This window comes from Pteronotus mesoamericanus, unplaced genomic scaffold, assembly GCF_021234165.1.
Source record: "Pteronotus mesoamericanus isolate MK-2021 breed Mesoamerican mustached bat unplaced genomic scaffold, CSHL_Meso_final contig_64, whole genome shotgun sequence".
Lineage (NCBI taxonomy): Eukaryota > Metazoa > Chordata > Mammalia > Chiroptera > Mormoopidae > Pteronotus > Pteronotus mesoamericanus.
Window position 1 is genome coordinate 3,093,596 of NW_026555224.1, and position 23,773 is coordinate 3,117,368.

General features: G+C 42.7%; 1 protein-coding gene and 1 pseudogene across 1 annotated transcript; both read left to right on the plus strand.

Annotated features, from left to right (window-relative positions):
• The first annotated feature begins 4,572 nt into the window (after positions 1-4,572).
• On the plus strand, positions 4,573-13,123 carry LOC129076773 (UBX domain-containing protein 8-like; annotated as a pseudogene).
• A 2,827-nt stretch (positions 13,124-15,950) lies between these two features.
• Positions 15,951-18,921, plus strand: CHP2 (calcineurin like EF-hand protein 2). Its single transcript, XM_054580947.1, has 7 exons — positions 15,951-16,090; positions 16,474-16,546; positions 16,658-16,738; positions 16,868-16,998; positions 17,176-17,237; positions 18,005-18,127; positions 18,324-18,921. The coding sequence occupies exons 1-7, from the start codon at positions 16,024-16,026 to the stop codon at positions 18,375-18,377; spliced, it is 591 nt and encodes a 196-aa protein (XP_054436922.1). The 5' UTR covers positions 15,951-16,023; the 3' UTR covers positions 18,378-18,921.
• Positions 18,922-23,773: the final 4,852 nt, after the last annotated feature.

Consider the following 23,773-nt stretch of genomic DNA (forward strand, 5'->3'; position numbering starts at 1 on the left):
TCTCTTGCTGCTGAGAACCTTCCTCGCCAGCATGTGGGCAAACATGGCTGGATGATGAGAGATATGTGCTGTCACCCTAGCTGACATTAGACCAATTGCCAGACATGTGAGTGAGTCTGTCGTCTACTATTCAGTTAGCTCTAGCCAAGCCAGCCCAAATCAAAATAAATTCCCAGGAATACTGCATAACTGTGAGAAATAATAAATGGTAGTTGTTTTGAGACATTACATTTGGAGAAGGTATGTTATACAGCAAAACCTGACTGATACACATTTCCTCACTCAGGTGATGTTTGAGCCTTAAATGCATATGCATATAAAGTGCTTTATTTAATCAATATTGATCACATCATGGGATCTGGGAAACCAGGATACTGGAACCCTCCTTGAATTCCACTGAAGCAGAGGGAGCAAGAAAAGCAACTCTGCTTATTTTAGCCACTGAACAGGACTGGTTCTCTACGATGGGTGGCTCTTAGGGACCCTGCAAGAGGAGCACCAGTCACTGCTGATCTGCATAGATTGAGTGCCTCATCCCAGTACCACCTTGCTGAGCCACATCTGCAGAGTCAGCCAGTGGGAAAGGGGCAGGCCCTTCTATTCCCATGCCACCTGTGAAAACCTGCCACTGCCCATCTCAGACCCAGTGAGTAACATCCCACTTTGACCAATGGGACATTAACATTGCCCTACCCAGGTGGTCTGACAAGAGCTCCTTCTCCACTAGTCAGCAGGTCTAAAAAAAAAATCTTGGCTATAGCAGATTCCCATAAAGAACAGTTACATTTATGCCCAAATTACAGTGCCTCTGAGCCTCCCACACACACCCCATTCCTATGTCCTAAGAGCAACCTCACATACACTCAACACTGGCTTTCCACTGCAGCCTGACAACCCAAAACTTGCCAAGTTATTTCTCTCTCTGACTTCAGAATGAGGTACAGGAAGCCATTAAATGGAAGTACTACCTGAGTATCCCTTGTGAAGATGTCTGTGCTGGTATGAAGGTGCCACCTACAAACGTTTGCAAAGTGACCCATTCTCAGGATTCCCCTCAGAGAGGTGGCTTCTGTGTGGAACTGGCTTGTTCTCATTGCCACATCCCTGCAACATGCTTGCTTCCCCTACAACCGCAAGAGCTCTCATCAAAACAGTTCTACAGATGGCATGTTTGTAAAAGCCAAACATTGGGACCAACCCAAATGTCCTTCCGCTGTAGAAGGGGTTAAAAGAAGAAATGTGGTTTATTCATGCAATGAAATGGAATACCACAGAATAGTGAAAATGTGCAAACACTCCACAACATGACATGCATGAATTTCAGAAATATAAAGTTGAGTGAACAAAAAAAGTATTTTAATAAATCTACATAAATTTCAGAAACAGACAAAATTAAATGGCATAGTTCAGAAATGCATTCTAAGATGATAAAAATTATGAAGAAATCAAGAGTGTGACTACCAAGCACTCAGGGGCATTTTTTCCCTTTGGGGGTGGGGAGGAAAGGGTTTTGAAAGTACTGGAGGGCCTGGGAAGCTGGTGGTGTTCTATTTCTTGATCTAGATGGTGATTAGTTACATAGGTATTTGCTATCTACAAATTTTTATGCTGTTCATTTATGTATTATACACTTTTCTATATATGTGTTATATACCCCACCCATCCACCCCAAAATTTAAACAATTCTACAGTACATACAGCAGTGATCCTAGTAGTTGTCTTCTGAGTGGATCTTGACCTTTTTTTGGAACAAGGTTCAAATTTGCTCACACATCTTAAGTTGGACTTCCCGTCACACTTGGTTCCTGCTCAGCACTAGCTCAGCACATATTTCAACAGCAGGAGTGAGTTTCTAAGAAGGTAATATGCTCTGTGTCCCATCAACTCAGAGAAAGAACAGAGGCCAGAAGAACAGCAACCTTAAAGCAGGTGAGAGTAGACCTCCAAGGACGTGAGAAAGAGCAGACAGGGAGTGGCCACCAGCAAGTCTATGAGGAACCATGTTTCAAAAGCTGTGGTCATGTTCAAAGGCTTCAAAGTCATATAAGAAACGGCGGAAATCAGCCCAATTTCCAGAGCTATGATTCCTTTAATCCGCTGTTTTATATCATTTATGCACATTTGTACTAAAACTCCATTAGTCTAAAGTGCATTTTGAAATATAGTTTTGGAAGAATAAAGTACTCACAGGGGTTATTCTCTGAGGACCACCTGAGTTGAGTGAAGAAGGGACCCACATTTTTACTTCTTATGCTTCTGAATTATTATTTTTTATTATTATTTATTTGCTTTTGAATTACTTTAATTTCTACAAAGATCATAATGCATTTAAAAGTTTAAATGAGGACAGTAAATTAAAAAAGCTACGTGTTAATTAATACTAGCATAATGATGTTGGAAGAAGGAACCAGTATCCCCGACAATGGAAAGGGGAAAGAAAATGAGCTGGGGGTTGTTGATGACAGATGGGGATTTAACAGGGTGAGGACTAAGGATGGACAGAGAGTGTGGATAGATGTGTGGTAAGAGGTGACTTGATCCAGTAACTGAGTAAGGGGTTGTGGTTGTCAGGCTGGTGGAAATACAATAGGAAGTAATAAGGAAGTTACTCCCCACCTACCCATACCCACCCACAAGGTGAGACACACATCCAAGAAAGAACCCAAAGCAGAAAACAGAGGCTGGATGGAGGTAGCTGAACAGTATTCATTTAGCCAAACCGTGTTACAGTTCACCTGACATCAGAAATCTACAGAGTGCCTTTTTCATCACTTCCTTACAGGCAATGATTGTATTTTTTATCTGTTTTTTTAGTCTTTAATAACCTGTTTGGCAAAAAGGACTTCACGGTGGCACAGGTAGCACTGTCTAAATTGCTTGCTTCTCAGATCATGAGAGTAAGATAGTAACTTTCATGTTTACATTCCAACTAGTTGATTTGACCTGGAATGAATTGATGAAGATGCTATCACATTGTTGTTTTATTTATATTAAAATACTGTGAAGAGTTAAGTATTTTCCCCAATAGGTGCAAGCACACTGAATCTTTGTGGATATATGGCCCATGACAATGCAAATTCAGATCTAACATGATTGACAGCTGGCTCCCATCAGCACAAAAGTTTCACACAGGTTATTTCATTAATGTACTTTATACAATTGGGTCTTTGAAGTCACTTACAGCACTGTGGAGAGGTTACAATGTAGTGAGACTTTCTAGTATGAAATAAGTCCACTAGAGGGCATCTCTAGACCCCTTAGAGCACCAAAGGGAAGGAACAGCATTTTCTCCAGCAGAGATCCCCAACCCGTGCTCAGTGGATCAAATCAGCCTGTCACCACGCAAATAAAGATATACTGGAAACAGCCATGCCCATTTTTTTTACCTTTTGTCTTTGACAACTTTTGCACTGCAATGGCAGAATCGAGAGTTGTGACAGAGAGCTTATAGCCCAGAAAGCAAAAATATTTACTACCTACTCCTTTACAGTTAAAGCTTGCTGACCTCTGGTCTAGACCTTCCTCCAGAAATGGTCCGTGGCACTGACCCATCTCAGAAAGAGCTATGTCAATGGGTGTAAGGCAACAACACAACAACCCTATGAGGTAGGTACTATTATCATCACTCCCACTTTATACCTAAGGAAACTGAAGCACAGCAGGGTTAAACAAATTTCCCAGTCTCGTAGCCAATTAATTGTTGGGGTTAAAATTTAAACCGAAGAAGTCTGGTTCTAGACTCTACATTTTTAACCACCATTACAATATTTCTTAGAAGTTTTCATAAAGGGAAAACAAAAACAAAAAGTAGCCACATAACAATGTTCATACTCTTCAATAACAACATAGGAAGTTAGGAAGAAAATTATATCTATTTATTAAAATAAGTTTTTGAGTGAAAACATTTTAAACCTAAAATTCTAGAACCTGATATCTTATAATCAAATGTAAGGGCAGAATAAGACATTATCAATCATGTTAGCCCTCAAAACATTTTTCAGCAATGTATTCTTTCTTAGGATGCTACTAGACAGCACGTTCTACCAAAATGAGAAATTAAACTATAGGTAGGAAAGCAGATGTCTAGGAAAAAGGAAAGAGAATCCCTAGAATGAGGGTGGAAGGGATCCCCAGTGGGGATGAACTAGAGCTTGTTGAGACTTAAGCAAGAAGACAGGGAACCGCCCAGGTGGGAGCTTATATCAATTAGCTAGTTCTGTGTAATAAATTACCCCCAAATGTTAGCTGCTTAAAACAACGAACATTTATTATCTCACACCATTTCTAAGGGTCAAAAATCAGGAAGATGTTTCTGGATCAGTCTTCCGTGAGGCTACAGTCATTTATGAAGGCTCAGCAGGGGCAGAAGAACTTACTCACCCACAGGGCCGCAGGAGTCCTCAGTTACGTGCCCTGTAGGCCTCTCCACAGAGTTGCTCACCATATGGCACCAACTTCTCCCAGAGTGAATAATCAGACAGGGGACAGAGACCAAGATAGAAGCTTTGATGTCTCATATGCTAATCTTGGAACTAAACTTTCCTTAGGTCACCAGAGACCAACCCTAGTACAATGTCGGAAAAGACATCATTTAATCTTTATTATAACACTACAAGGTAGGTGTTGTTGTTATTTTAAAGAGAAGTGAGGCACAGACAGACTCAACACTCTGGCATAGCAGCTGAGTTCATCCTTGCAGTCTAGGTGCCAGGATGTTAGGGATAGAATCCTGCCCCAATCATTTCCACGAGCTACACATCTTTGGGCAAGGTTATCAATCTGTCATGCCCCTTGGTTTCCTCATCTGTGAAATAGGGATAATAATATTTCCTCTTCCATGAGGTTGTTCTGATACTTAAATGAACTATGGTTTTTGCAGTGCTCAGAATAGTGCCTGGTATACATAAGCATCTGATAAACAAAGTAAATAAACTTTCCCAGGGACACTGAGCCAGGAAGTAGTGAAATTGGATTCAAACCCTTACATTCTGTTCTCCAGAAATGTCTCTCTTTGTTTTTAAAAATTCATTAAGGTATAACCTAGAAATTAAAAGTCTCCCCTCCCCTGACCCCATTCCCACTGCTCAGAAGTAACCAGTATTAACAGTTTCTTGGGTGTTCTGTATGAAAGTAGTTACATGTATGATTTGTAATTCTTCAAGTGGCTATTTTTAGAGTTTCAGAAAATAATTCACTGTTCACTTCCTACCAGACTTTCTATTACGGATGTAAGAAATACATCTAGAGGACTCAACGATGTGTCCATCTGCACTGAAGGATCTATGTCCTCAGCTGGGGGACAGAACCCAATATAATTCTTGGCACCCAGAGAACCACAGTCCATCTCTTCAATGTTATCGCCCTTAGCTAATATCAAGGGCATGACGCGTAAAACATCGAATTCAGGAGACTGCACAAAAATGACACATTAAAAATACTAGTGCTTGTTTTTTGTTGCTGACATATGTTGGTTAGGGATAGTGGGCCAAAATCCAGTTCAGGACATATTTTTTAATCCACTGGTTTACGGATTATGGATAAACTCTTTCTAGGCAACATTTCCAATACTCTGCTTGGAGGAGGATGAAAATTAAGGCACAAATTTTGGAAATTATAGGGAAATAGTTTTTTTCTAGCATTGACACGGTATCAGATAGGAATTGCGTTCAGCTACTAGTAACTGAGACCCAGTTACTGTGGATTAAACAATTTAGGGATTTTTCTCTGATATAAAAGACTAGAACTGGTGTGGCAGCTCCACAGAACCATTTGGGATTCCAGCTCTTTTTCTTGTTTTTCTTAAATTAATTTTTTTAATTTTTCAGATACATTTGTCTCCATTTGTCACCACATTCCTGTCCAACCCACCTCCTCTCTCCTCCCTCAATCCTTCTGCACCTTGGCTTCATCCATGCGTCCTTCATATCTGTTCCTTAATCTGACCCTTTCCCTTCCCCTTCTCCTACCTGCTAGGCCCCTCTCTTCTTCCCTCCCTCCTGTCTCGGTTGGTTTCTTCTTTCTTTCAATGTTGCTGGTCATATTTTACTTGCCTGCTTGCTTTGCTGATTAGGTCCCACTTATAGGTGAGATCATGTGGTATTTGCCTCTCACCTGCTGGTTTATTTCACTTAACATAATGCTCTCCAGTTCTATACATTCTGTTGTGATGGGTAGTAGTTTCTTTCTTTCTTTCTTTCTTTCTTTCTTTCTTTCTTTCTTTCTTTCTTTCTTTCTTTCTTTCTTTTCTTTTCTTTCTTTCTTTCTTTCTTTCTTTCTTTCTTTCTTTCTTTCTTTCTTTCTTTCTTTCTTTCTTTCTTTCTTCCTTCCTTCCTTCCTTCCTTCCTTCCTTTCTTTCTTTCTTTCTTTCTTTCTTTCTTTCTTTCTTTCTTTCTTTCTCTCTCTCTCTCTCTCTCTTTCTTTCTTTCTTTCTTTCTTTCTTTCTTTCTTTCTTTCTTTCTTTCTTTCTTTCTTTCTTTTCTTTCTTTCCTTCTTTCTGCTGCATAGTATTCCATTGTGCAAATGTACCATAGTTTTTTGATCCATGTTTTACCGATGGGCACTTAGGTTGCTCTCGACATTTGGCTATTGTAAATTGTGTTACTATGAACATTGGGATGCATAGGTTCTTTTGAATTGATGTTTTGGGATTCTTAGGGTATAATCCCAGCAGTGGAATCGCTGGGTCAAAAGGCAGTTCCATTTTTAGCTTTTTGAGGAAATTCCAAACTGCTTTCGACAGTGGCTACACCAGTCTGCATTCCCACCAACAGTGTAGTAGGGTTCCCTTTTCTCCACAACCTCGCCAGCACTTGTTTGTTGATTTGTTTATGATGGCCATTCTGACCAGTGTGAAGTGGTATCTCGTTGTGGCTTTAATTTGCATTTCTCTGATGGCTAGTGATGCTGAGCATCCTTTCATATGTCTCTGGGCTCTCTGAGTGTTCTCCTTGGAGAAGTGTCTGTTCAGGTCCTTTGCCCATTTTTTTCATTGGATTGATTGTCTTCATGGAATGGAGTCGTGTGAGTTCTTCATAGATTTTGGAGATCAAACCCTTGTCTGAGGTATCATTGTCAAATATATTTTCTCATAGGTTTTTATCTCTTTTCATTTTGCTGATGTTTTCTTTAGCCATGCAGAAGCTTCTTTTGATGGAGTCCCATTTGCTTATTCTTTCCTTCACATCCCTTGCACTAGGGGACGTATCTGTGAAAATATTGATGCGTGGAATATCTGAGAGTTTCCTATCTATGTTCTCTAGGACTTTTATGGTGTCACAACTTGTATTTAAGTCTTTTACCCATCTTGAGCTTATTTTTGTGTATGGTGTAACTTGGTGGTTGAATTTCACTTTTTTTGCATGCAGCTGTCCAGCTCTCCTAACACCATTTGTTGAAGAGGCTATTTTTACTCCATTGTATGCTTTTGCTCCCTTTGTCAAATATTAATTGATCATAGAAACATGAGTTTAATTCTGGGCTCTCTATTCTGTTCCATTGATCTATGTGTCTGTTCTTATGCCAATACCAGCCTGTTTTGATTACAGTGACCTTATAATATAGTTTGATGCCAGGTATTGTGATCCCTCCACTTCGTTTTTCTTTCTCAAAATTGCTGCAGCATTTTTGGTTCCACATAAATTTTTTAAATGTTTGTTCTATGTCTGTTAAATACATCATTGGTATTTTAATAGAGATTGCATTGAATCTGTAAATTGCTTTGGGTAGTATGGACATTTTGATGATGCTAATTCTTCCAATCCATGAAAATGGTATATGCTTCCATTAATTTGTGTCTTCCTTAATTTTTTTCTTCAGTGTCGTACATTTTCTGCGTACAGGTCTTTTACCTCCTTGGTTAAGTTTGTTCCTAGGTAATTTATTTTCCTGGTGCTATAGCAAAGGGGATTTTTCCTGATTTCAAATTCTGATATTTCATTTTTGGTGTACAAAAATGCCTTCGATTTCTGAATATTGACTTTGTATCATGCTGTTTTGCCCAATTCACTTATTAGGCTTAGTAGTTTTTTGGTGGAGTCCTGGGGGTTTTCTATGTACACTATCATGTCATCTGCAAACAATGGTAGTTTTATTTCCTCCTTTCCAAAATGGATGCCTTTTATTTCCTTTTCTTGTCTGATCACTGTGGCTAGGACTTCCAACACTACAGTGGATAGAAGTGGTGAAAGCGGACATCCTTGTCTTGTTCCCGATCTTGGTGGGAAAGCTTTTAGTTTTTGCCCGTTGAGTATGAGGGCGGCTGTAGGCCTTTCCTATATGGCCTTTATTATGTTGAGGTATGCCCCCCTTATTCCCACTTTGTTGAGTGTTTTTATCATCAATGGGCGCTGTACCTTACCAAATGCTTTTTCCACATCTATTGATATGATCATGTGGTTTTTGTCTTTCCTTTTGTTTACGTGATGTATTACGTTTATTGATTTGTGAGTATCGAGCCATCCTTGGGACCCTGGGATGAATCCCACTCGATCATGGTGTATGGTCTTTTTAATACATTGCTGGATGCAGATGGCCAATATTTTGTTGAGGATTTTAGCGTCTATGTTCACCAGCGATATTGGCCTGTAGTTGTCTTTCTTTGTTGTGTCTTTGTCTGGTTTTGGGACTAGGATGATGCTGGCGTCCTAAAAAGTGTTTGGGAGTCTTCCCTCTTCTTGGATTTTTTGGAATAGCCTGAGAAGGACAGGGGTTAGTGCTTCCTTAAATGTTTTGCAAATTTCTCCTGTGAAACCATCCAGCCCAGGGCTTCTGTGTGCCTGGAGTTTTTGGAGTACTGCTTCAGTTTCACCAGCTGTTATGGCTCTGTTCAGGCTTTCTGCTTCTTCTGCATTCAGTGTTGGAAGGTTATATTTTTCTAGAAATTTGTCCATCTCACCCAGGTTTTCAAATTTCTTGGCATGTAATTGTTCATAGTAACTCCTTACAATCCTTTGTTTTCCTGTGGTATCAGCTGTAATTTCTCCTCTTTCATTTCTGATATTATTTATTTGGGTCCTCTCCCTTTTTTCTTGATGAGTCTGCTTAAAGGCTTGTCGATTTTGTTTATCTTTTCAAAGAACCAGCTCCCGGATTGGTTGAACCTTTGCGTTGTTCTTTTAGTCCCTGTGTCATTCAATTCTGCTCTGATCTTGATTATTTCCTTTCTTCTACTCACTCTGGGCTTTGCTCGTTGTTGTTTCTCCAGTTCTTGAAGCTGGAGACTTAGGTCGTTTACTTGAAATGTTTCTATCTTTTCTAGGTAAGCCTGGGTTGCTATGAACTTCCCTCTCAGGACTGCCTTTGCTGTGTCCCATAGGTTTTGGACTGTTGTGTGTTCATTTTCATTTGTTTCCAGAAACTTTTTGATTTCTTCTTGGATCTCAGTATTGACCCATTCGTTGTTTAATAGCATGCTGTTCAGTCCCCATGAGTTTGAATGGTTTTGCATTTTTCCCTTGAGATTGTCTTCTAGTTTCAAGCCCTTGTGGTCCAAGAAAGTGCTTGTTACGATTTCATTTTTCTTGAATTTGTTGAGGCTTGTTTTGTGTCATATCATGTGATCTATCTTTGAAAATGTTGCATGTGTATTTGAGAAGAATGTGTATCTTGCTTCTTTGGGATGAAAGGCTCTATATAGGTCAGTTAAGTCCATTTGACCTAATGCGTTGTTCAGTTCCACAATATCCTTGCTGATGTTTTGTTTGGAAGATCCATCCATCGCTCACAGTGGGGTGTTAAAATCTCCTACTGTCAGTGTGTTGCTGTCTATATCTTTCTTGAAGTCCTCCAAGATTTTCCCTATATATTTGGGTTCTGCTATGTTGGGTGCATATAGGTTTTCAATGTTTATGTCTTCTTGATGGATTCTTCCTTTGATATTATCAAGTGTCCTTCTGGGTCTCTTTTTATGACCTTCATTTGGAAACCTAATTTGTCTGATATAAGCATTGCTCCCCTGGTTTTTTTCCCTGTCCATTTGCTTGGAATATTTTTTTCCATCCCTTTACTCTCAGTCTGTGTAGGTCTTTTGTTCTGAGGTGGGTCTCTTGCAGGCAGCATATGAGTGAGTCATGTTTTCTTATCTACTCAACTACCCCATGTCTTTTGATGGGAGCATTTAATCCATTTACATTTAAAGGTATTATTGATAGGCATTTACTAATTTTTTCCCTTTGTACCTGTGTTCCTCTGTTTCTCACTCTTTTTCTTCTTCTTTTTAAAGCAGTCCCTTTAGCATATCTTTCAGTGCTGGTTTGGTGGAGGTATATTCTTTTAGCCTTCTTTCTGCAGAACTCCTTATTTTGCCTTCCATTTTTATTGCGATCGCTGCTGGGTAGCGCTGTCTTGGTTGCAGGTCTTTGCTTTTCATGACTTGGAATATTTCTCGCCATTCCCTTCTGGCTTGTAGTGTTTCTCAACAGAGAAATCAGCTGCTAGCCTTATTGGGGCTACCTTGTATGTTATTACCTGTTTCTCCCTTGTTGCCTTTAGGATTCTCTCTTTGTCTTTGATGCTTGCCAGTTAATTATGATGTGTCTTGGAGTGGGTCTAATTGGGTTTATCTTGTTTGGGACCCTATGTGCTTCCTGGACTTGTGTGACATTTTCTCTTCTTCAATTAGGGAAGTTTTCCCTCATTACTTTTTCAAACAGGTTTTCTATACCTTCCTCCTCTTCTTCTCCTTCTGGTGTCCCTATTATAAGATATTATTATGTTTCAGGTTGTCCCGAATTTCCTTAAATGTCTCTTCATTCTTTTTTATTCTTTTTTCATTTGCTGCTTTTTCTGCGAACTTTTCTCTGCTTTGTCCTCCAGATCGCTGATTCGATCCTCCGCTTCATCTAGCCTGCTTTTCATTCCTTCTACCATGTTCTTCAAGTCAGAAATTGTATTCTTCATTTCCTCTTGCCTCTTATTGATAGTTTCTGTGTCTTTTTTCATGCTGATATAGTTTGTAATAAGTTTCTCATAGTTTCTGTGCAGTTTTTGGTAATTCTCCGTGAGCTCACTTCTTTAGAATCATTGTTTTGAACTCAATATCTGAAAGTTTCCTCGCCTCTATTTCATTTAGTTCTCTTTGTGGGGATTCCTCCTTTCCCTTAGATTGGGGGCTGTTTCTTTGTCTTCCCAGTTTTGGGAGACTCCTCTTTTTGGCTTCTGCTTTTTAAATTGATATGTGTTGACTTCCTGACATTGTGGTGTGAACTTTTATGGTTAGGAGACCACTCTTTCCCCCCACCTTCTTTCTGGATCTGCCTTTGATGATGTCAGATGTTCACCCTGACTGACCTTAGGTAGTCTTTTAGAAACTTCTGGGAATCTACTGTCTGTGGCTCTCACCTTAAGCTGTTAATATAGTCACTCTGCACTCAGCAGTCAGGCTTAGGCACCACAGGATGAGACAGAGTCCCTCCTGGGTGCAGGATTATAGTGTCCTCTCATGCCTCTGCCCCTCAGGGGAGTGGTCTGCCTGAGCAAGATGGCAGTTGCTGAATGAGGGAAGAGTCAGCACCGGGACACTGCTGGCTACTCTCTCAGTTCTTCCCCCAAAGCATCCTTCCCCAATCTCTCATCAAGTGGCTCTAGTCAATTCTGTCCCTACTTTTGTTTGAGCCCAGGGTAAGTGGCTGTGAAAACAAATTTATGTGTTGGCTCTTTAAACAGCTCTTTGTGTCTCCAGCTGCCCATCTTTGGCAGAGAGCAACCCTGCTGCTTTACACAGCTGGCTGTTATCTGAATTTTTAATGGTCTCTGGTGCTGTTGGCTGGAGATCCCCACCTATTCAGGGGGATCCCCACTCTTCTCAGGAGAATCCACTTGTTCGTTTAATTATCCTTTTGAACTGCTGCCTGTTGGCACCCAGCCTGCCTTCTCTAGTCTCTACTGCACTCCTTACCAGTTAGGTTGTGCTAAAGCTGATTCCTCTGTCCGTCCGAGGTTTTAAGTCTCCTTTCTCACTATTGTTCAGTTGTTTTCCAGGTGATTTCTGCACATTTTAGTTGTAACTCCAGATTGATCCTGGGAGGAGGTCAGTGTGACTTTCACTCACTCCTCACCCATCTTCAAGTCTCTGTTTTGTTTTCATTTCTAGCCAGTCTAGTGGGTGGAAAGCGCTATATCTGTGTGGTTTTATTTGTATTCCCTGATGACTAATGACATTGAGCACACTTTGTGTGTGTGTGTGTGTGTGTGTGTGTGTGTGCGCGCGCGCGCGCGCGCGCGCTCATCTGTCATTTGTATACCTTCTTTGGAAAAATATCTATTCAAGTTTTTTTGCTCATTTAAAAATGTGGTTCCTTCCACCTGGATGCTACCATGGCATTTGTGGGAGCAATGGAATTCTTCTCCTCTCTGCTGCCCCCCTCTTCTCTGGAGCCTCAGAGGGATCCTGGATCTAGGAATTAAAGATAATTTTGCTGTGTGGCTGGATTTTCTTACTGCTTGCTGTTCTTTAATTGTTTCTGTGACTAGTTCGTGGCTTAACTCATTTACATATTCCCAAGTTTATCTGAAAAAAGAAAAAGAGAAGAATGATAAAAGGCAAAAGCTTGTGAAAAATAAAACAAGAGGCCCAGGGTGAAAAGGGCAGCAGATGCACACAGAATGTTCTTATACCTCACCAGGAAATGAAATAGAAAAAACTGGAAATGCTCTTTTATCAGATGGTGGGTAAAACCCAGAAGTCAGGCAGTTGTCATAAACTTCAAGGTAATGAAGATCTGGTGCTTGAAAATTAGAGTCAGGCCTCTTTGACACATATGGTAGAGAAGCAGCAAAGAGATGGAACTTGCCTAAGCCTTCGACCAAAGTGTCACTACCTGCTGAACAGATCTCTCAGGAGATTCATGATTTACCTGAAGAACCTCCTGGGAGAACTGAAAAAGTAGTCACTGTTGCTCTCCAATGTCCAGGTGAGAGTGTTCCAAGGAGAAGGTTCTTTAAGTCATGCCATTCACAGGTGTTCTTTGACTGGATGATGAATATCAGGTATCATACATCCCCAGGCAGCCATTCTGCTTCTTTTCCTAGAGGGCATCTGGAAGTGGAGGGAGGCTGGTCATTGCAAGTCAAAGGAGTAACTGTTCATACTTCACTCAGCATGGAAGAGAAAGAGCAGAGCACCTAGTTAGGAAATCAAAACTACCCATTCTACATAAAATCAGTCAATGCCATGACCTTACATGATAATGAAGGGTTCAGATTAAAGTCATGCCATGCATTGATTGAGCTCAAGGCAGTAAACTCTTAATGTTGATATTCATGGGAATATATGGACATAAAGTGTTAGAAAAAGCTTGCTCTCTGCATATAATAATTTTTGGAATTTACCATTTTTATAACATACCAGGTGAGAACTAGGTAAAAGTGTATACTATAAGACACTCAATAATTTACATTTTTCCTTGTTGACATCATTTATGTTAAAAAACAAAGTCATATCATTTTAGTTTCTGCCTCTTCAATCCACATTACCACACTATGAATATTTCACAATTCAGTCAAACTCTTCAAAGTTTTATAAGGAAATGTTTATTTTGCTATATTTCTAGAAATTAAACTTTAAGGAACTTTCAAATCTCTTAAAGCTTTAAAGTTCTTTTTGATAGGTTTGTATTAATGTTTGCTTAAGTAATGTATGAGATTTATATAATTTTGCCTTGCATTGAATCATAACATTTATAATGTTCCCAGTGGACTAATATTTAAAAAAAACAAAACAATGAAAGCATTTTAAAAAATCATGTTATTTGTCTTGTTTGCTATGGAGTTGTAAGATTTCTATATTTTCCTGACTATTCTTGCATCTGCATTTTTTTCCAGTTGAATCTCAGTATTGCTTCATCAGAAATGGCTAGCAAATTTTATGTAGCTTAAAAGCAAAGAAACAAATGTTTGGCCTGAATCTAGTCCATTTTATTCTGCAGATGAAATCCTCCCCAAAACATCTCCACTTTAGATGCCCTGAAAAGATGTGGCCATGAATATTGTGAAGTTGATTTAAACCCTACTTGTGTATATGAAGCAGCAGTGGGTTTCAGCAATGCTTTCCTGTAGGCTTGTGGATGGAAATAGTTAATTACTCTCTGGCCTGAATTACTTAACAGTAGCAATGACTCAGAAATTAGGGCTGTAGAAGCTCTTTCTGAGATCAGCATCCTGCACTAGACTGAGGTGATTATTGCAATGTCCCAGAGTCATGAATCCCCTCTGCAGCCCCGCCCCCCGGCCTGGGTTCAGAACATAACCCACACTGCATGCACAGCCTGACTCTTAGCTATGGACTGGAGTGGTGCTGGGCTTTGTTAGGGAGCAGTGTGCTTTCCCGAAAGCTTTAGTCCTTGGGGAGGGGTGTGTGCATGAAAGGCAGCCAAGCATGTCAGTTGCTTAATCTTTGGAGTATCAGAAAGAGAAGCAAACATTTCTTAGATCAGTAGTTTCAAGGCTTATCTGACGCAGGCCTCTGCCTGGGGCTGGAGCATCAACTGTTTCTCCAGTTTCTCTCTCCAGGGTGGATATGAATTTGAACCCTTGTAATGAATGGCTTGCACTTTTTTCCCTGGGAAATTTGTGTGTATGTGTGACTATGATGGGGGAAAAGGGGGAAATGATAAATTTACAACTGGACACTTGGAGTGTTTGTTTCTTTACAATAAAGTTTCTAAACCTTTTTTTTTTTTCATTATCATCCCCACATAAGGAGCATTTCTAGATTCTTCCCCTCTAATTACCCATCTCCTATGAAATTTTACTACTACTGATATACTATATACCTGTCCATGGACTGTATATATATCTGTGCTTGATACATAAATATATATATTTTTGCCATCTTGGGGGCCATGTGATCCCTACTCATGTTTTACAATAGTTCACACCTGGTCCCCTTGGCAGCCTCTGCCACATAAAAGCAGAAAGAAGGCAGTTCAGCAGGTACTGTGGAGTGTGTGAACTAATGCAATCAAGCGCTTAGCAAAGTACCTGGCCCATGGAATGTGTCTGAAAAATGAGAGCCCATGTTGTCACCATTATTATTCTTTCATGGATCACAGTGACATTTGCAGCCCTCTCTCAGGCTGTGGACTCCCATCATCCTTGAGGGCTGGTCAGAGGTCTGGGTCATTCCTAGCCTGGAGCTTCTACCAGAGACCCTTGGGGCTCATAAGGGAGTGAGTTGGGCTGGACTGGGGCTGTGGCACCAGGACAGCCCACCACGCTCAATTTAAACATGGCAGCTGCTCCTGGGCTACAGCCCAGTGGTGCCAGGCATGGCGCCAGGCAGCTGCCAGTGCCTAGTGATGTCAGACTTCTGGTTCTCGGGAGAATCTGGGAATCTGGATGTTTGGTTCAGTCCCCTGACTTGTAAGCATTCACTCAATTAAACAACAATAATGTTATGAAGTCCCCCAATGCAGTGCTCTTTCCACTTAACCCAGAGCCCACCCTGTGCCTCAGGACCCTCCCCAATTCACTTTATTTGGGGACTCCTTAACTCCTCTCCCTCTGGCCCTTCTGCTTGGGGAGGGGGCTGAGGTTGGGGCCATTCCGGATAGGAACCAACGCAGCCAGCTCCCCCCGTCCCGCCCCAACACCCGTCACCCCCTTTCCAGAAGGACCTGGATTCTGTCTGCAGATGCAGAAGGTCGGGAGCTCCCCAGCCTTACTCGCGGGCACCAGGAGAGTCCGGCTGGGAGGGCTGGGCCTGCAGAAGGAGTTGGCCAGGCGCCTGGGCCGAGTGTGGGAACGCGGACCCAGGGAGGGCACGCGGCGGGCGGCACCCGGCCTCGCCCAGCCTCTCCCTGCGCTGACCTCGGCACTTGGAAAGAAACAGCCCGTTGTTCGCGCCGCCCTCTGACCCCTCCACTCAGGGCGTTGCTTTCTATTCGCCCGGGTCGCGGGTGGGAGGCGAGGAACGCCCGGGTTTAGGAAGTTGGATCCCCGCCAGGCCCGTGGCCTTCGGTCCCCGGGCCACCAGGCAGCCGCGCTTGGGCGGGAGGACAGATCGCCCGGGTCGGTTGTAGCGCGGCCATGGGCTCCGGAGGCTCCAGCGCGGCGCAGATCCCCGACGCGGACAGCATTCGGCGGGAGACGGGCTGTGAGCCGGGCGCCCGGGGCTCCTGTGGGGTCCTAAGGAGGGCTGGGTGGAGGGGATGCGGGAGCCCAGGAGGTCCGAACAGTGATCGCTGGTCCGGGGGCGCGGAAGTCCTGGGGCCTGGCGTCCAGGTTTGAGGCGGAGCCGGGTTCCCGAGCCTGGGGACACCCAGGGGTTCTCCAGCTCGGATGGAAGGGGTTGGCTTTGGTCCCTTGGTCTCTCAGAGGGGAGGTCGAGGGGGCAGAGAGCCTCCTCGGGTCTCGTCACGCCCTTTCCAGCTTCCAGATGGCCCCAGGTCCCAGGCAAAACTCACCCTCCGGCCCGCCTCCGACCCTCGCCACCTCCCGCGCCGCTGGGGCGTCACCCTTCCGCCTTCCCTCCCACAGTCTCTCAGTCCAGCCTGCTCCGCCTCTACCACCGGTTTCGGGCCCTGGACAGGAATAAGAAGGGCTACCTGAGGTGAGGGGGGAGCTGACCTGTGATCCCTCCTCTGTGTCTGTGTGCCTATCTCGCTCTTTGACCCTTCATCTTCTGGGTCTCTGCCCTACCCGTTTTGAACTTCTTTTCCAGCCGCGTGGACCTGCAGCAGATAGGGGCGCTGGCTGTGAACCCCTTGGGGGATCGCATTATAGACAGCTTCTTCCCTGATGGGTGAGTATCGCTGGGCATGAAGAGATGGAGGAAAAATCTTACATGGAAGGGTGGGGGAAGTTTAGGGACAGAGGCAAGAGAGCCAAGGTGACCGCTGCCTCTGCTCCATTCCACCACCACCCCTCCCAGGAGTCTACGAGTGGATTTCCCAGACTTTGTCAGAGTCCTGGCTCATTTCCGACCTGTAGATGAGGAGGACACAGGAACCCGGGACCCCAATGAACCTGAACCCCTCAACAGCAGAATGAACAAACTTCGCTGTGAGTTGGTAGGATCTCCCCAAGTGAGACCCTAGATTTACAGCAACAGTGAGTGGCCCCAGGCACCTTCCACTCCCTTCCTGAGCCTATTGATTACCTCCCTACTGGCTAGGATGACCTGCTGGAAGAGAACCAGGGAAGACCCACCTTCATTTTCCCCCTCTACTCTCTCCGCAGTTGCATTTCAACTTTACGATCTGGATCGAGATGGAAAGATTTCCAGGCATGAGATGCTACAGGTTGGAAGAACACAAGAACATACGTGAAGTCTGTGCTGGGTGGGATGGTTGAATGGAATGGTTGTGGGGCCCGGGTGGATAGTTCATGGGTCGGGGATGCAGATGATCCGAGTGCTGGGTGGGCAATGGGAATGGATGCGGTTGGAGTGCGGGTTAGTTGAGAGATGTGGAGGATGACACAGTGGGGTATGAGGTTGGGGATAAATCAGTGGTTCTCAGCTGGGGGTGATTTTGCCCCCTGAATGACATTGCCACTATCTGGAGACATTTTTGGTTGACACAGCTGGGGAGGGGGTGGGGCAACTGGCACCTAGTGGGTGGAGGTCAAGAATACTACTAAATATATAATATGCAAGATAGGCCCCTTCCCCCATAAGGAATTATCTGGCCCCAAATATCAATGGTGCTGAGACTGAAAAATACTGGGATGGATGTGATGAAGTAGAATTTGGGAATGGTTAGAGGATGAGGTGGGGAGTGGGGTGGGGGATGGATGGAGGCTGGGTTCTGAGATTAGTTGAGTAATGAGCCTGGGCATACTGTTGAGGTGAGTGTGGGATAGTGAAGGACAGATAGGGGTTTGCATGGTAAAGCAATAGCGGGACCTGATGCATATAGTGGGAAGTGATTGGAATGAGGTGAACAATGGACGAGGGATGGATTTTGAAATTGTTAATAACTTTTTTGGTGATATGGATAAGGTTGGGGGATGGTATTAGTTGTTTCTGTGCCTCCTCTTCATAGTTGTCTCTTCCTCCACCTACCAGGTACTCCGTCTGATGGTCGGGGTACAGGTGACAGAAGAGCAGTTGGAGAGCATTGCTGACCGCACGGTGCAGGAGGCTGATGAAGATGGAGATGGGGCTGTGTCCTTCCTGGAGTTTACCAAGGTCAGAATGCCCCTGGGTCCTGAGGAGTTGAAAGCATGAGTCCCTAGGACAGATGGACATGGGAAATGAAGCTTGAAGGAGGAGGGCAGAAGACAGGGGTTCCCAGGAAATGGTGGGACCTTGGGGATGGAAGAGGAGGTTGGAAGAATAGAGGATTGTAATTCAAGTCGTCTTGACTACGACCCATCTTCACTAGTCCTTGGAGAAGATGAACATTGAGCAGAAGATGAGCATCCGGATCCTGAAGTGACCTTCTATGTGTGTCTGGCCAGCTTGAAAAGACCAGTTCTGCCTGGGGTTCATCCTCAGCCTCCATGAAGGAATGGGCTCCAATAAACTGCATTCTTACATCTACACTGAACTCTATTTAGAGTCAAGGAGACAAAGCTGGATAGGTGTGTACTAAAGTCTAACTCATTTGATTTCTGATCTGCAAATTGGCCAACAATTTTTTGGTTGCAAGTAACTAAAGTGCTAAATCAAAAGGACTTCAGTTAAAAAGGGATTTGGTGGACTCATAAAAGTGGGGAAGTGTCTTTGGGTACAGCTGGATCCAAGAGCTCAGATGATGCTATCTGGACTCGGTTATTCTCCATCTCTCACTCAGATATTTTGTATGTGTTGGCTTCATTCTAGAAGGGGTCTTTCCCCATGGTGGAGGATGGCCACCATCAGCTCCAGGCTTCCTCAGTAACCCAGTGGGAACAGATTTTCTTTTTCAATAAATTCAAGCAAAGAGTGTCATCAGCTCACTGGGGCCTGTCCCTTCTTCAGGGGAATGGAATGTTCTGATTGGCCAGGTGCGTGTGTGTCATGTGCTAACTGCTATAGCCAGGAAATAGGTACTGAGAACTCAAATGGGGTAAGGGATGGTTGCTTAAATTTTAAGCCTTAAAGGACAATGAAGTGCTATTATCAGAAGAAGGGGAATGATGTCAGTCAGACAAAATGAGAGATATCCATTACTGTTAAGTTGACCAAATGGACGGATTCATGAAGTCCTCTTACATGGGTTTTCACTTGATCCCATGGGTGCATGCTGGTGTGATCTGGGTGAAGGAGGGGAGAGAGGTGACATCAAAATAATAAACAAGACATGCCTTCCTATAGTATGAAATAATTCAAAGTTTTGGAGAGTAATTTCATTTTTTTGATGGTAAGATGTTCAAATGTTGATACATCACAGAAAGAGTGTGAAAGTCATATAAAACCATGAGATTCTAGATCTGGAGCAAAGCACTTTGGCTGTACCTATGGGAGGTGTGTCAGTGCCCTGCCCATGTCCTTTCCCAGGACTGCGCTGGAGTTGTCTTGTATCAGCACATGAGAGCCAGCTGTGATCATATCTTCCTAACTCTGCTTTCAGTGATGTCACACTGGCACCTTGAAATTGGCTGTGGTGGGAATATACACTAGAGGTCCTGGCAAATGCAATAGGCAGGACTTTTCTGCATAGGAGAGCCTGTTAAACCTTTATTAGCACACCAGCTGCCAGGCTTCACTATTACCACATACTCATATGCCAGCGGCTCCCGACCCCCAGCTTAAGTGAGGTGTAATTGGTATGCAAAAACTGCACATAATTAGCATACACAATTTGATGAGTTTGTATATAGTCAAGGTAATAAACATGTCTATCATCTCCCAAAATTTATCCCTTTGTTTTTTAGTGTTTTTAAAAAAAGTTTTTACTTATGTACTTTTAGAGAGGGAAAGGGAAGGAGAAAGAGAGGGAGAGAAGTATTGATGTATGAGAGAAACATCGACTGGTTGCCTCTCACGCACATCCCAACTGGGGACCAGGTCCACAACCCAAACATGTACCCTGACCTGGAATCGAATGGATGACCTTTTATTTTGTGGGACAATGCTCAACCCACTAAGCCATGCCAGTCAGGCTTCCCTTTAGTTTGCTTTTTTGTTTTATGAGTGTTTATTAAGCACACTTAACATGAAATCTTCCTGCTTAACAAATTTTTAAGTGCATAATACCTTATTTTTTAAAGTAGATTTTATTGATAATGCTATTACAGCTGTCCCATTTTTTCTCCCCTTTATTCCCCTCCACCCTGCAACCTCCCTCCCACTAGCATCCCCCCTCCTTACTTTAGTTCACGTCCATGAGTCGTTCATATAAGTCCTTTGGCTTCTCCATTTCCTACACTATTCTTAACCTCCCCCTGTCTATTTTGTACCTACTATTTAGGCTTCTTATTCCCTGTAACTTTTCCCCCATTCCCTCTCCTTCCCCTCCCTGCTTATAGCTCTCCATGTGATCTCCCTTTCTGTGATTCTGTTCCTGTTCTAGTTGTTTGCTTATTTTATTATTTTTTTTTTTTAGGTTCTTTTGGTGATACTTGTGAATTTGTTGTCATTTTACTGTTCCTAGTTTTTATCTTCTTCTTTTTCTTAGATAAGTCCCTATAACATTTCATATAATAAGGGTTTGGTGATGATGAACTCCTTTAATTTGACTTTATCTGGGAAGCACTGTATCTGCCCTTCCATTCTAAATATAACTTTGCTGGAGAGAGTAATCTTGGATGGACGTCCTTGCCTTTCATGACTTTGAATACTTCTTTCCAGCCCCTTCTTGCCTGCAAGGTTTCTTTTGAGAAATATGCTGATGGTCTTATGGGAACTCCTTTGTAGGTAACTGTCTCCTTTTCTCTGGCTGTTTTTAAGATTCTCTCCTTAGCTTTAATCTTGGGTAACTTAATTATGATGTGCCTTGGTATGTGTTCCCTTGGGCCCAACTTCTTTGGGACTCTCTGAGCTTCCTGGATCTCCTGGAAGTCTATTTCCTTGGCCAGATTGGGGAAGTTCTCCTTCACTATTTGTTCAAATAAGTTTTCAATTTCTTGCTCTTCCTCTTCTCCTTCTGGAACCCCTATAATTTGGATATTGGAATGTTTAAAGTTGTCCCAGAGGTTCCTCAACCTCTTCTCATTTTTTTGAATTCTTGTTTTTTCATTCTGTTCTGGTTGAATGTTTCTCTCTTCTGCTCCAAATCATTGATTTGAGTCCCAGTATCCTTCCCTTTACTGTTGGTTCCCTGTATATTTTTCTTTATTTCTCTTTGCATAGCCTCCACTTTTTCCTCCATTTTGCAACCATACTCAACCAATTCAGTGAGCATCCCGATTACCAGTGTTTTGAACTATGCGTCTGATAGGTTGGCTATATCTTTATTGCTTAGTTCTATTTTTGGAGCTTTAATCTGTTCTTTCATTTGGGCCATATTTCTTTGTCTCAGTGCACCTGTTGGAAGGGGTGGAGCCTTAGGTATTTGCCAGGGTGAGGCAACCCAGGTCGCTGAGTTGCAATGCTCTCTGTGGGGGAGGGGTCTGAGAGGGAAGAATGCTGCTTGCTTGGCTCTTGGCTGGTTTTCAGTCACTTCCCTAGCTACCCACAAGCAAATTGGGCCCTTCTAGTGCTGATTCCCGGGTGGGTGGGTTTGTGTACATTCTAGGACCCAATAGGCCCCTCTAATGAACTCTCCTATGAGGCTGGGAGTTTCTCCTGCCATTGCAACCTCCACAGATTTTTACAGCCAGAGATTTTGAGGCTTTCTTTTCCCATGCTGAACCTGGGCTGCGTGGTCTGTCTTGCTCCCCAGTCCCTCTTGGTTCATGCAAATGTAAGACCACCAGCAGCCACCTTGTCACGCATCCTCTCCGGCCAGGCTGCCAATCTCTGCTCCTCCTACCAGTTTGGATGAATGTTTCTTCTTTAACTCCTTGGTTGTCAGGCTTCTATACAGTTCTATTTTCTGGTAGTTCTGGTAGTTTTCTGTTTTTATATTTGTTGTTGTCCTTCTATTAGTTGTGTGAGGAGGCAAAGTGTATCTACCTATGCCTCCATCTTGGCCAGAAGTCAAGCTCCTTATTGTTAACTATAGGCACTATGTTGTACAGCAGAGCCCTGGAACTTACCTTGTATAATTATAACTTTATAACCACTGAGCAGCAGTTTCCCATATCACCCTCCCCCATCCCATGGTAACCTCTGTTCTGTTGTATACATCAGTGATTTTTCAACCCTTTTCATCTCATGGCACACATAAACTAATTACTAAAATTTGGTGTCACACCAAAAAATATATTCTTCACCGACCTGACAAAAAGAGGCATAACTTTGATTCATTTATACTGGGTGGATGTTGTGTTGGCTGTTGTCATTTTTTTATTTGACAATCTAAAAGAAAAGATGTCAATGCCTCTGACTAAATAGTCAGGTATTGCATGTTTTAAAAACACTTGCAGCACACCAGTGTGTTGCTGTACACAAGTTGAATATTGCTGATTGATTTCCATACATTTAACTATTCCAAATGCCTCATAACAGGAACCAAGCTGTATTTCTTTCTGTGGCTGTCTTATTTCACTTAGCATAATGCTTCCAGGTCCGTACATGTTGTCAGAAAGGGGAGGATTTCCATCTTATTAAAAACTGAATAATATTCCATTATATATATATATATATATATATATATATATATATATATATATACCACATATATCTGTTGATGGACATTTGGGTTGTTTTCATATCTTGGTTATTGTGAATGATGCTGCAAGGAACATGAAGGTACAGATATCTCTTCAAGATGTTGAATTCATTTTGTGGGACTGCTGGATCATATGGTAGTCCTATTTTAGTTTTTTGAGAACCTCCATGGCTCCTTCACACAAGCCTGGGTGCTACTCTGCCCTGGGACCTTTGCCAGACATCTGCATGTACTCAGCCTGTGTGAGGGGCAGGTGCAAGCACCAGGGTGTTCATGACCCTTGGAACAGCTTTCAACCAATGACAGATGGAAATTGTGGATACTCAGTTTCTTCATGCATCAGGTGGGACAATTTGGAAGCATGTTCACTCCAGTCTCATAATTCTCCAGCAGGTGAGGACCTTATTTGCCTTCAGGGTTACCCTGCTTGTTAAAGCCCCATTGGTTGGCCCCTTTTTGTTCCTGTCTCACTTTCACACTCCAGTCAGTACTTCCTGGGTCTCTTCACAAATAAACAATTGTTCTTAAATCCTTGTCTCAGGGAACTTCTGGAGAAACTCAACTTCTGAGGTATTAGATCTTCCAGAAGATGAGTTTACACTCCCTGTGGTTGTGGGCACTCAGTGGGATTCTTTGAGGAAGCACTGTGTTGGGTAATTGAATAACTCTTGGCATTTCCTGACGTTGGAGAGTCTGAGGTCATATGGATAGAGACTGCGCACCTTTGGAGTTCTAGGTATTGTCTGGGATGGAGTATTAACCCCATTTCAACTTTAGCATTTTCATTGCAGCATGATTCTGACAGATGAGTCTCATAGGTGAGAAGAGGAAACAAAGAGGATATTTGATTTCTGAGGGAACTTTGTGAGTTTTGTTAGAGGATTGTCACATGAACAAAGACTTTGTGATTGAGGGATGTTTGTTTAATCTCTAGGTCTATTAAAGGTGTGTGTATGTGTGTGTTTGGGGGGGAGGGATTGTATAAAACTTGGTGAGTGGCTATTTTTTCCAAGTAGTGTGGAGGAAGATTTGTATAGAGAAAGAAATAGAGGAAAGAGAAATAGAAATAGAGATAGAGAGACAGAGAGATAGAGAGATGATAGACAGATAAAGGCTGACTTTCTTTAAAACTGGTC